The 14,279-nt window shown below is 38.5% G+C and overlaps 1 protein-coding gene across 17 annotated transcripts in view; it reads right to left on the bottom strand.

The window, feature by feature from the left end:
* The window catches only part of LOC116041022 (neural cell adhesion molecule L1-like protein), a 58,987-nt gene that overhangs the window by 30,115 nt on the left and 14,593 nt on the right, over window positions 1-14,279 (bottom strand). For 5 of the 17 annotated variants that reach the window (XM_036007966.1, XM_036007968.1, XM_036007969.1 and 2 more), the window contains exons 1-13: window positions 10,438-10,768; window positions 7,789-7,964; window positions 7,123-7,231; window positions 6,797-6,972; window positions 6,534-6,656; window positions 5,180-5,350; window positions 4,792-4,830; window positions 4,494-4,605; window positions 4,214-4,395; window positions 3,949-4,083; window positions 2,925-3,065; window positions 1,743-1,854; window positions 258-415 (exon numbers count right to left, since the gene is read on the bottom strand). In XM_036007966.1, the coding sequence (XP_035863859.1) occupies window positions 258-415; window positions 1,743-1,854; window positions 2,925-3,065; window positions 3,949-4,083; window positions 4,214-4,395; window positions 4,494-4,605; window positions 4,792-4,830; window positions 5,180-5,350; window positions 6,534-6,656; window positions 6,797-6,972; window positions 7,123-7,231; window positions 7,789-7,870 (1,540 nt within the window). In that variant the 5' untranslated portion in view covers window positions 7,871-7,964; window positions 10,438-10,768. Of the gene's footprint in view, window positions 1-257; window positions 416-1,742; window positions 1,855-2,924; window positions 3,066-3,948; window positions 4,084-4,213; window positions 4,396-4,493; window positions 4,606-4,791; window positions 4,831-5,179; window positions 5,351-6,533; window positions 6,657-6,796; window positions 6,973-7,122; window positions 7,232-7,788; window positions 7,965-10,437; window positions 10,769-14,279 lie in introns of those variants that run through there. The other 12 variants (XM_036007959.1, XM_036007963.1, XM_036007962.1 and 9 more) reach the window with 6 other exon arrangements.

Genomic DNA, 14,279 nt, shown 5'->3' with positions numbered 1-14,279 from the left:
TTAAAAAAAGAAAGAAGGATTCAACCTTCCAGAACTAAAACTGTTTTTGGTATGTGGTTTTGCATACAACCCAAAGCCTTCTATTGAACAATTGAACTAAAAATATGTTTCCTCCACCCGTAGTCTAGCCAAGCAGATAGGAACATTTGAAAAATGTTTGTCATTTGGGTGAACTGGCACTGGAATAAGGAATAATCGTGTGCAGTGACTAGTATTACTCCTGCTTATAGAAAAAACTAATCATGTTGCTGAGATACCTTTCACATCCAGATAGGCAGTGACAGCTGACTTGCCCTCCGTGTTAGAGGCAACACACACATATTCCCCACTGTCGTTTTTTTCTGCACCAATGATTTGCAAATATCCACTCAGAGCAAGAAATCGTTCTCCCTCGATGGCTTTCTCATCATTGGACCTAGGAGAGAAAGTTTTTACGCCTCTTTTAACATGTATGCAACTCATTCGATATGAAATGCAAATTGTAGTTTGCCAATTAAAGCTATAGTGCGTAGTTTCTGTCGCCCCCATGAGGAATTCTAAGTAATGACAACAACACTGTCGGCGCGTCCACATGATACAGCCTTCCGGTATCGCTCACCGCCCCCACCCCTCCTCCATGCAGTTGTAGCCAAGGAGGACATGGAGAGTTAAAAAACAAGAGGTTATTATCTTCACTCGAGTTTCTGCGCGGGAAAGTCGCCGGACGATACAATCTTATGAACATAGCCATACTGAGAAATACAAAGACAGCTGTGTGGAGCTGATGTCTTAATTAGCTTTGTAGCAAGTCATCTGGCAATGGCTTGAATGTAACAGACATTCATTAATGTCAAAAAGTTACGCACTAAAGCTTTAAGATGCAACAATTTCAGACTGAGTTTTTAACAACCAAGTACTTGGTTTAGGTCAGATTTATTATTATTATTATTTTTGTTATTATTATTATTATTATTATTATTATTAATAATAATAATAATAACCTTCTATATAGCGCCTTTCACAAAACCCAAGGACACTTTTACAGAATTACTGGGGAACCAGAGCTAAGGGAGGTTGTGGTGAACAGGTGGCGTTTGAGGAGTTTTTGGATTTGAGCCATCTTAATCAGTCATGTCTATTTGATTTCTCTTCCATATTGTATATAATCTTCAGTATATCATATATTATTTATCCATACTTAATGTGTACCTTTGAATTTCAATTAATTGAAACAAAAATGTTGCCAACTCCTTTTTAAAACAATGTGGAACATCATTAGAATCAGAAGAAGTATCCTCATGTTCTGAGGATCTTTGTAAAATTAAAATTAGTTTTGTCATGGACTGTCTGAGATCCTATTTCCCTTTTTGTAAAACTGTAGCAGAGCTGCAGTGATCGTTCATAGATTTAAGTAGCCCAATTTCAAGGAACAGAAGAGGATCAGAAGATATCTCATTAAACAGACACAAGTGTCATAATTTGTCATGCAGACACCTGAAGCACTGTGCTATTACTAGCATGAGTTACTGTGCTTATGCAGTATGTGCTCTGGTTTTTTCTTGAGACAACAGTACAAATATCTGTAAATTGCACAGGACTGACTGATACAGGGATGTAAACTGTTATCAGAAGAAAACACATTACACTGAATAAAAGTGTGAAGTTCTTCTGTGTTATGTGTCAAATGTTCAAAAACTTCTCACGGACTGAAAGATGTCACCAAGACTAAAAATATATACCTGTTCTTATTGTAAATCACTTACCATGAGCTCTTTGATGGTGGAGAGCTGAAAACACTGCAGTTCATGATGACATCCCCTCCTAGTACTACAGCGTACTTTTGGTTATCCCTTGTCAATATCCGAGGAGCCATATCTAAGAACAAGGGGAGGGAGGAGTGATTACAGCTGCTCAAATGTCAAGTTATTGCCCATGAAAAAAGAAAAATCACTGCAAGGAATAGGGACAGAAGAGCAGATGACTGAAAACACAGATACAATTCATACACTCTTATAATTCAATTTCAATTCAATTCAATTTTATTTATAGTATCAAATCATAACAAGAGTTATCTCGAGACACTTTACAGATAGAGTAGGTCTAGACCACACTCTATAAAGCCCCAACAATTCCAATAGTTCCCCCAAGAGCAAGCATTAGCAGTGGCTATTGCGACAGTGGCGAGGAAAAACTCCCTTTTAGGAAGAAACCTCGGCAGACCCAGACTCTTGGGACTATTATAACACTTCAAGATATATAATATTGCTTATAGAGAGCTAAAGTGCTGAAGTAAAAAAGCTCATTCAAAATCCCATTGACATTTCGAATTATGTTGAGTGGCCGTGTCTAGGTTAAACATGGCTGCAGAGCTGAAACTAATTAATCAACAGAAAATGAATTGCCAACCATTCTGAGAACCGAGTATGAAGAAAAATGACAGAGACTGTTGTTGGATATCACGGATATGGAAGTAACCGTATTATGATCACCTCTGTATTTTTGCTGCCATGGTGCCAAATTTTAGTATATTTTAAATAACTGTAGTAGATACTCATTCATGTTAGAATACAGATTTTCAACCCCTTTATTTATTTCAAAAACACAGAAGAAAACAAATACTGAATGAAAGCTTGCATTAAGTTATAGAATATAGATGAACAGAGGGAGGTGACACTTTCTATACTGTATGTAGGCCTCTTTTTTAGCTAAACCTCCATTTGACTTAACATCTACTCCTCTATAATCTAATCACATGCTTCCAGAATGTTTGGGATCAGATGAAAACAATGTTTGTAGAGAGAATAAACCACCTCAAAAGCCAACACAAAAACTACACAACATTACCCCGAGCCAGGTGTACCTGATAAAAGTGGCCATTGTGTTTATTAGGTAGTAACTATGGCCTCAATGGCTGTGCAAGGTTTAAGTCTTGCTGTAATACTCACTTATGACCATGATGTTAATGTTGGCCAGAACACTGCCATGACTGTTGGAGGCTTCACACTGGTAGACAGCACTGTCCTCTGGTCTGGCGTTATGGAGCACCACAGTGTCATCGAGCACTCGCCGGTTGTTCTCTGGGTCATCTGACAGCAACATACATACATAAAAACATCTAAATTGTTCCTCAAGGTCTACACTATATTTAAAAGTTAAAAAAATCTGATATGAAAATAAGAGCTCAAACGATAGTTGATTGATTAGTTAATTAATTGTCAGAAAGTTGGCAACAATTGTTAGAATCAGTCAATTGTATAATGACATTCTCTGGTTCCAGTTTTTTTATTTTAATGTGAAGATTTGCTCATTTTCTCTGTTAGGAAATTGGCATGGTCATTGTTAATTTTTTTGACAAGTGATTAATCATTTAATAGAGAAAAGAAGCGGCAGATTGATAATGATTAAAATATATATCGGCCAATATTACTTTTTGACAAGAACACTTTACATAAAGAAAGACACATACAAGTACCGAGGCAGGAAGTTTTACAGCAGAACAAAAAACGTTACTATCACATACGGCCTAACAGTAAATATGACAGGATGGTAAATCTTGAACAGTAAACTTCAGTGGAAATCGACTTTTTTAAATTGATGTAAATAAAATCACATATCCAACATTATGGACCTCGAGATTACACAGATTGTTTTGCTTTCTCTGCTGAGAAATGTAATAATAATTAGAATAAATCATTACTACCCTACATTTCTGCAACAAGACATTGTAAAATTATTTTTTTCACATTTCTTACATGCACTTATAATCAACTAACATTACTTTTAATGGAACCAGTGTTTATATTGTGGTAAAAAAATCGTTCCCCGCCAAGGAGTCAAACCTGTCTCAAAGGACACTTGGTAGAACGGCTGCTTTTCGACTTGAACTTGTGTGGTTGAAGTTTTGTGTCTCTGTCCTCCTGCCCGGTAGACAAAGATGCATAAACCACAGCTAGAATTATTCCCACTCACCTCTGAAAAACTCTCCATTCCTCCTCCATGTTATCTCTGGCTGTGGCTTTCCACTGACCGAGCACTTGATGTAAACATCAGACCCAATCACGGTCAGCTGGCTCGGAGGAGGCTCTGTCAGCCACTTTGGCGGCTCTAAGAGATGTTAAGAAGACAAGTGTTGGTCTGAATAATAAAAAAACTGCACAAAATGCCATCTCTGTGTCAATAGCTTTCTCTTTGAAGCAAAAACAAATTCACCAAAAAATACATAATTAGCTCCTACCTTCCACTATTACATCAAAGTAGTGAACAGCCTCTCCAGCAGAGTTTTGGGCTTTACACAAGTATTTCCCAGCATCTCTCTCATCTACATCAGATAAGGACAACAGCTTTCCAAAGTTGTCATATTTTGTCCGTGGAGGCAGACTGTCTCCCATTTTCATCCAGCTTATCTTTGGAGTAGGACTACAACATGAAACAACATGTTATAAGCCCCAATGGCAGATAAATATGATACTATACTATATATAGTGATAATGTGACGATACCGCATGTATACATACTATCCCTGTGGTATACACTCAAGCTGGAGATGCTCTCCCTTCAACAGCACCTTCTCTGTCTGAACACCAGAGGGCAGCAGCAGGCCAGGTATTCTCACTGCGGGGGCTTCAGCTGTGTTGAACATAGGGAATAGTCTTCCTCAGTCATATTTATAATTCTAATCATGGTTAAATTATCTACACACAAGTTTATAATCTGTCAATCTGTTATCCTGCAAACCAACTATGCTGCGGGTTCACATGATATGAAATGCGTTTGGATTTACACTGAAGGCTTTGATGTGTGGATATCACTCACTGGCATTGTCACTGTCAGCAGATTCATTGCCACGTTTCACTGGAACAAAAACAAAATACTGTGAGAATGATACTGGTAGTGATAGTGATGGTTTGTCTTCCCCAATGTGTATTGCTCAATTCAGTGTCATAACAGCATTTCCTTGAGCATAAACGTGACAAGACAAGCCCTGCTTCTTGGTATGCAGTAGAAGAACATCTTCAATATAACAGTAAAAATACCTGGATTTATATATATATATATATATATATATATATATATATATATATATATATATTCTTTTCACTTTTCAGGGATCTGTCCTTGATGTCATTTTCCACAAGTGAACTACAGCAGTACTGCTGGCTGGATATTGGTTCAAGCCATACAGACTATTTTGTAAACCTACAGCTCTTGACCACGACAGCCATGGCGGTTTTCTGGGCGATGGTGCGTATTTTGGAGAAGGCAGCAAAGCAACAGTAGTCCTGACGACTGTCTTTCAGTAAGGCATTAGAGAAGTACAGGTTCCCATCAATGCCCATGGAAACCCTCTCATCCTGCTCAATGTGCTCGAGACCTGGAAAATAACACATTTGTATCAATGATATGCTACCAATGTAAACAATGTCTGTTTTTCAGATTAATTTTGGCTGGAAAGAAAGCAGGAGAGTTAAAGGTAAAAATGATTTTATCAATAACCACATAATGAGTGACTCAGCTCTCAATACAATGTAGCTTAATATACACCAGACATTTATGGAAATGCCCTGAAGGGTTTCCTTGTATAGAGCCGGTGGACTCATAAGTGCACTGTGACAGCATATTTTGTTTACATAGAGCCATTATATATGTCACAGGTCAATGACGCTCCTTGGTCAGCCCATTCGCAGTACTTCACAGCTTCATGTAAGACATAGCCTTTAGAGTCATTGGTTGTTTAGTCAATAATCAAGACAAACTCATAAAAAAAGGATCTTCTATCATGTGCAATGTATTGATTGGTGTGATAATATTTGGAAATATAAAAAAGACTTTCAGTGAAAAACAAAGATTTTAAACAATTTTAAAACAAGAATTGTGTTTTCATTCACTCTTCTCCATGCCTCTAGGCCCCATCCACCTAAAAGCACATAAAAAAACTGTTTTTCTTTCTGACATCAGTCAGGTTTGTTGGAGGCGGTTGAGGAGCTCTTGAGGGGTTGAACCGAAAACTCAGCCCCTATTGACAAAGCACTTCAGACAGAACTGAGGTGACTTTTTTCAAAGTAAATCACTTTCTTTGGCAGTGGTGGGAAGAAACTTTGTGGGCCTCAAGTGTGTACCTTTCCCTGACTGTCCTCCTTACTGTCACTGCTAAGATCACTGATACCCATTGGAGGGTGAGGACAGCCACATGCCTCTTCCAAAGCACATGGTGTGGCCAGCTACTTTTTTTCATCTGTGAGAAACTTTAGGAAGGTGTGACGCAGACAGACCTTCACACTATCCACACTACCCCACCTGAGAACCCTGCAGGGCGCTATGGCGCAATGACATGGACGTGATCCCTAGTTACTGCCGAAAACTGCAGTAATCGGGGAGTGTTTTGCCCCTTCATCCCCTGAACCACCAATGTAACAAAAGTGAAAAACAACTGAAAGTGACGCAGTGGATTCAAGAGTCTTTAGATACTAATAAAGACTTCTTTTTTTCTGTCAGTGAACCAAACAGACATGTCCACCAAATAAATTACAAGCATAAACATTTGCTTCTTGGCTTACCAAGGGTCATCCAGTAGATCTGACGTGGGGCCACGCCTTCTGGAGGGTTACACTCCAGGGTGATTGGCTCTCCCTCCTTAACAACAATAGGGAAATTATACTCCTTTGGAAATTTGGGGACACCTAATAAAAAAAAAAAAAACAGACAATAAACAAAAGGAAATCCTTATCATGAAAAGGAAATTGACTCATATGGTGACTTTGAAAAGCATTAGTCAGCAATTTCACATAACAGATGAACTTCTTACGTATAGGTTACTCACTAGGAACTTTCAGTTCAATCTCCTCCGTCATGGCAGTTCCCAGCTTGTTAGAAGTGTAGCATCTGTATTTACCGCGATACTGTTCAAGGTGCTTGATTGGAAGCACTAAAGTTCCATCCGTGTGGTCCGTTTCGTGGGGAGGGATAAAGTATTTGCCATCTTTCGTCCATCTGTATCTGTTGGAGCAAAATATACAATAGGTTTCCATCAATCCATCAATGGTATACAGAATGTTATGTGACACAGCTATGATTTTTATTTTGACAAAGTTTATCTTTAGTCAGTGATTTTATTATTATGACAGAGATCATGTTGATGTCACTTACTCTGGTGGAGGGTTGCCCCTGGCTTCACACCTGATAGTAATGGTGTTGTCAAAAGGAAGGGCAATAATGGGACCAGCTGTGTGAGTTATTATGGTTGGAGGCTGCTCCACTATAATATGAAGACACATGCACATAAAATTATCACAAAGGTGTTAATTGTTAACAATTGTGATTAAGTTTCTGTTACAAGATCACACTGCAAAAGAGAAAATAGCCTACAACTGTTTTGTATTTTTCCTCTGCTCTCCTTTCCTACTGTCTTGTATGAAGCAGAGAAGTCAGGGACACAGCAAAGTTGTACACCAACAAAACAATTAACTAATCTGGACAAATAAGGTGCCTTAGATAGACACTTAACTAAAACAGCACACCATGACTTGATTGCAAGGCATTCAAAGCCCTAAACAAAAAAACCTCAGCTGCAACACTTATTTGTTAGTCATAATTTTACAAAGCTGTTAACATTTGCACTCAAGCGGGATGGACAGCTAAAATATGAACACACACTTTTGACAAATGTAGAATAAAGAGAGAGGGGAAATTAAAGATTACATACTGAGCAACCAGTTTGACTTACAAATATTCCTTGTAAATGGACTTCATATTTACTGGAGATAAGTACTGATTAAGTAAGCATGCCCTTAATCGGTATTATGAGACTGCTACCTTCCAGAGGGATGTTGAGGCCTGTGGCTGTGGAGGTCAAGGCCAAAAGCAGAACAAGCTGCAGGCTCCCCACCCCCCTCATCACCCTCCACTGGTTGATGGAGACACTAGAGATCAGGAGAATGTGTTGATGCAGATCAACTGGCGTCACTTGGGATTTGTAAGGCACAGAAGACCTGGAAGAGTCAGAATAAAAACAAAATGGATATGGTCATTAATCGACTAAATCAACTTTACCAACAATGGTAAAATTATAAAGGTAATTTCCCTTTGGGAGATTAACAAGTGTGTGTTTCCTCTTCTTCTTCTTCTTCTTCTTCTAAGTGCCCTACAAGAATCTGCTCTAATCACAGAGATGCAGCGCTGAGTGAACATCACAGAGGGAGAGTTGCTTTGCTCTAAATGGGCTGAAAATAATCACACTTAAAGGAGCAGTGTGTGGGTTTTAGTAACATCTGGCAGTGAGGTTGCAAATGTAAACCAACTGAATACCTCTTCCCTCATCCCTCCCTTTCCAAGCATGTAGTAGACTTCAAAACACGAAAGGCCCTCTCTAGAGCCAGTGTTTGGTTTGTCTGTAAAAACATGCGGGCTCCGTGGAAGATGATCCACTCACTAGGAAGTTATGAAGTGCTCATTCTAGCTAATGGGTAGCATTGAAAACAGGCCACTTCATAACGTGGCTGACTGCCAAGTAAAAGTAACGAAAACCAGAAGGTAAATAGATAAACAAAATCTGACAACATAAAAACCTGTCAAACCCATATACTTTACAGGGTTTTATGTGATAATCCCAATAAAAATCCATTAAAGTTTCATTCTGTCCTGTTTTGATGATTTCCTTTTAAATATGTTGGGCCTCAGGGTAAGAATAATGTTCTTTATGATGTTTTGCAAGCAAATGTAGATTACCTAAAGGGCATTTTTTTAATGGATTTGAAAGCTTAGCACTCAAAGGTAGAACAGTCACAAAGGAGTAGTAGAGAGCAATGGACATATTAAGTATTGAAAATCCTTCATTTTTACTTAAATTAGATTCATCAAATTTCAGCAGTTTGCACATTATTTATTTATTTGTATGTATGAAAAAAGAAGAAATGTAAAGCTCTGTAATAAGGGCCATTTAAAATGGTGCCTAATGTATGCAAAAATAACCAAGTCCCATCGAGGGCTATTCAGCGTTAGTTGTCGCTCATTGTTGTGATGTCGTAGCACAACACAGCAAAACACTTGTCTGGAGATTACCCTTTGAACTGTAGAGCCTGGCTGGTGGCATCACATGGCATGCTTACAGTAAACCTGACTGGCACAAAGCTGCTGTCTGCTACGATTGCTAGATCCAAGATGGCAGACTATAAATTGGTCTAAGCCCGTCAGTATTTCACGGCTTAGTTTTCACAGTGCTGAGACTGTGGCGGCAGCACTGGCAATGCCAAATGGGTTCACCCTAGCTAATCCTGCTATCAGGAGAACGAAGGCGGGGAGCTCCGGCAGTCTTGCTTAACAGTGACTGAGTGCTACTTAGGGTTCTTCTAAGGACACAAAGCTGCATGTGTTGTCTCTTCTTAGTTGGGAAGGTTCATGTGGTGATGGTTGTAGACTAGATGCATGATTAAGCTGCTTAAATTTAGAATCAATTAAACAAATTGAGAGATTGTGGCAGAGTATTATTTGCAATAAAGGACTTTTTGTGATTATCTTCCACCGGATTGAATGGTAAACAAAGCAGGTTAGATGTCTGTTCCAGTGGAGTAAACATGCATTTTCCACTTGTCATAAAGTTGGACATCTCTCTCATTCTCAGTCTGGTGCTATTGTATACTGTCTTTCACACACAGAGGCACACACACATGCCCACATGTGCACGCCCACACACACAGATACAGCTTTGCATTAGAGATCACCTACATAAATCAAAACTTTAGTGACAGTGTTGTGATTTATATCACAGACAGAAACCCACATCAGAGCACACAGAGACCTTGTTAGGTAGGAGGCCTACAGTCCACCAGTGACATGAGAAGTAAGAGCTTTTATCATTTGTGTTCATCCTGGCAACACGGCAACAACCAAACAGGCAACTTTCATTCATGCGCAGCAAATCTCCTGCCTGATGCACACCCAAGCAACCTTGTGGGTTAGGCAGATTACAAGATGTTATATGCACATGGAGATCTGCAAACCTGCCACTTTAATGATAACTCAGACAAAGCTGACAGAGTCAAAGAGTCCGTTTAAAAGGCAAAATCTTTGGAGTGTAAAATGGGGTGGAGTCCCTATGTAAACAGATAACAAAGCATTTGTTTTGGGAGTCCAGGGATCTATTACCTGAACACATGGCAGATTATAGCCACAAATCTGCAGGGATTGTGTATCCTAAGCCAATAGTTGGCCAGGGCACTAAGAGTGTGACTACTACATGACTAATCCCTGCCAACACACACTGTATACAATTACCCCCGCCCTCTCTTTAAACTCAAACTTTGTTCAACCTCCCTCAGACAAGCCAGCGCCCCTACAGACTTTGAATGTGTAGCTGCGAAGTAATGCAGAAATTATCTGTACATGTTACTCTACTCAATTACATATACAGTAAGTACAGAAAGAGACTAATGACAGTACACTTTTCATGAAGTAACCAATACTTACTCCTTTATGAGTCATTCTACATGTTAAGTCCAGCTCTAGCAGAGGCCCAATGCAGCTGCACTACAAGTCCATAAAAAAATAGTACGAGACAGAACCATCAAGGGATCATTCCAACAACTCTCTCTGAACTAACATCTCTGACATGTCCTTCCTCCTCAACCTCACGTTGTTCCTCTCCTGGAGCACAGGCACGCCTCCCTGCCCGCCCTTCCACTCAAGCAGCTAAAAGGAGCAACAGGAGACTCACTGAAGTGACATATGTCGCCAAAGCCTATCACTTGGCACAGAGGCTCTCTAAGCCTGTGACAATGACTGGGACAAAGCCTGCACTGCGGGGCTACTCAGTGAGCATTAAAGAATGGGCGGAGAGGAAGTACCGGGATGTCTCTCCCTCTCTCTCTTTCTTACTCCCTCTCTCTGTCTGTCTTTCACTGGATCCCTCCATCCTGCCTTCCACAAACTATGCACGCCCATTTACACGCAGCTCCATCTCAATGATTTTAATGCAATGTGTCCTAGCTCCATTGAAAAGAGAAGGGAGTCATTTTCTCTCAGAGGACAAGAGCTTTTGTGTACTTTCATTTCTATGCGGTGCTCCAGGGTATTGATTGATGGAGGCATGGGAGAATATGCCTGAAATAGACATGATGTTGACACCAATGCCGTTCAGAGTTTCCAGATTTGCATTGTATTTAGGAATAAGGTAGACTGTTATCTACAACATAATTTCCTAAGCCTAATGGAGACATAATGATCACACCAATAGGGTAAGCAATGCTCACACTGCCCTGCAGGAAGAACATTTTGTACATTTTAAAGTTAAATGCATCAATCTGGTGCACTTTGAGAGCAAAATTAAGAGGCTATATTTATGTAGAATCTGTGCTCTTGTAAACAATGTTGCGTTCTTGTAAGCGATTTAACCATAAACAAATTTTTGTATAGCATGCATTTGAGTCATAAAAAGAAATTAAACAAACGGGATTACCTGTGTTGAACTACTTTATTTTCTATTTATTACCAGTAGGCTAGAGGACAGGGTAGGGATCAACTTGACAAATAAAAAATGGCAATAATGTATTCTGTTCTAATGCTCCCTACATCAAAAGGACAAGCTTTGCATGCTAAATTTGGACATTTAATTTTATAAATACTTATTACAGATAGAGCATCCAATCTGTACATTTAACATTAATTTTGTGAAACAAGGACCTTAAGCACTTATTCTTTGAAAAGTATACAACAGGATGAAATTCTCATTCTGAAGGAAAGCATTTCATTCTCATGTTATTAGACCGTTCTGTGAGACAGCAAAGGCAAGAGGATATGCAGCTTAAGTCAAAAGCATCACTTAAACCTAACAAACATCCATTAGACATCATTTTTAATCTCAGTCTATTGATTCAAAGTGCAGCAGATCAAATAAATTAACAGCTATCGAATTAAAATAGTTTCTACTAGATGATCCCTGACAGGTCATATGGTGAAAATAAATTACAAATATACTTTACTTGGGCAAAAGAGTAAAGGTAATCCAGCTCACTGTCTGAAGTTAAAAAGACAATTTATGGTGGACAATAAAATATATTATTTTCTAACTCTCCCTACCTCCCTTTTGACAAACGTTGCATCCTGATTTTGGACATTTAATGTTACTGGGCTTTGAGAAGAACAGCTCTAATGCCCTCTGGGCTCGACCCAGTGATGGAGACTCTCAGTCAGGCAGGCAGCCAGCTGCTCTCCTTGCAGCCTGTTGAGGCCTGATTTGACCTGAAATTTAAGGTAAATACAGTTAGCTAAATTAATGGAAAAAGGTGCATTTGGAGCACACTGTCAGTACTCTGTACTATTTTTGATAAGAAGATTAACGTTATGTAGTTAGTCATGCAAGTTAATTAACGTTTAGTACAATGAGAGGAAGCCAAACTCCGTTCATCCCACACTGCAAAGAAACAAACACCAGTGGAAAATCGGCATAGCTTCTCTTTAACATAAGCTAACGTAATTTAACTACATATAACATTACAAACATTATACATTGTTTGTCATGACAAGCTGGAGGGGAGACTATCAGCTTACGTAGTTAGCTACGTAACTTACGTTAATTTAGCTAACGTTAGTAAATTATCACGTTAATTATCAATGATAACTTCTTCAGTAACAAATTTCGCCGTAAGGTGAGGAGTTTGCATGCCTGATTAAAGCCTGAAATTTGGTAGTGCAAGCTCCATGCTAGTCTAACCCTGTGATAAATTTTAAAGTGAAGAATGGCAGACTTAACATTTTAAAGAAAGCTTTGGTGAGCAGTTCTGGAGGAAAATAAAATCTTAACTGCATTTACTCTGCCTCAAAAAGAAATTGTCTTGTAAAATACAATCTTGCTTTTTTGTTTATTTATTTTCGTAAATTAACTATGAAGCGATACATTTTATTCTGTCCTACTTTTAAAAAACTTTTAAACCAGTGACTGATTCAGACTTGCCTGCAATTCACTATTGTCATTGTCAGAGCAGAACGGCTGGACATAATTACGCAGTCCATTTAAGTCATCACTACATGGACCTTTTCCATGTTTACGAGAGTATGGCTTCTGTAAAAAGGCAAAGCCTAACAGACTTGCATGTTTGCTCAAAGCTTGACATGCTATGTAGACATGGGTGCATGTTCAAAAAAGATGACTAAGTCAAAAGACAATAGCTGTAGCATGGTCAAACATACATTGTCTAGTCTGAGTAAATATATACACAGACAGTCATCTGGTTGTATGTTGTAGGAACAAGTTAGTGCCAAAAGGAAAAATAACATAACAGATCAATGCTAACCTTTGTTATGTTTTTATGGTAACATACAGTATGTTCACTCATAGCTGATTCATTGATTAGTTGATCAACAGAAAATTAATCCGCAGCCATTTTGATATTGCAAAAATGCTGACAATTTGCTGGTCCCAATTACTTCAGTTTAAGGATTCTTTGCTTTTCTCTGTTTTATATCATTGGAAATGGAATATTTGGGGATTTTGGACCATTGTTCAGGCAAACCAACGCATTACCTTGTACTCTGAGTAACTGTGATGGACATTTTTTGCCATTTCCTGTCACTTTATACATCAAAAAACAAATCAATGAATTGAGAAAATAATAGTTGCAGCCCTTTATATTTCTGACCTGCCATATTAGACTCATGATGTCAATTTCTCCTTTCTCTGTTACTGTCAAATAACTCAATTTTCAATTGTTTCATATGTTTTATGTTTAGTTTTTCATCTTTTTGTAATGGAAACCATTTAACATTTTTTGTATAAACACAGAATAATGTTTAAACTTAGAAATCGACACATTGACACGATCATACGATATTGGAAAGGACTACATATTTGCTATGTAATTGTGCAAAAAAAAAGTGTATTAAAATATACATATAAAATACTAATATTAATAATCATTCTAATTATGACTCGCAGCTGACCGATGACAAGAATTAACAAAAGGGAATAATTAGGGCTTTGCCAAGTGTTTTCAGGGTCTCTACTCATGACCCGTTTCATTGTGCTTGTTAAATTAACGAAACTGTTAAAACAAACGAGACAACGCCATTTGTGAATTCCAACTTCACTTCTCCACCGACATCTCAATCCCCTGTAATGACTGAAAGGTTGCCCTGCCCGTGTCTTTGTCATGATGCATTTCCTTGCCTCTTGTGCGTTCTGCTAATTAAAAGTATTTTGCTTCTGTCTTTATCCAAAGCTCACAAATACATAGTAATTACAAAATACATTTCAAACAAACGTACCAAAAGCTTGGCATACTGCTACATAAGATGACTGGGTTAAAATATCTGTA

Source organism: Sander lucioperca, chromosome 12, assembly GCF_008315115.2.
Source record: "Sander lucioperca isolate FBNREF2018 chromosome 12, SLUC_FBN_1.2, whole genome shotgun sequence".
NCBI classification, from domain to species: Eukaryota; Metazoa; Chordata; class Actinopteri; order Perciformes; family Percidae; genus Sander; species Sander lucioperca.
This window is presented reverse-complemented; position numbering and strand designations above follow the sequence as displayed.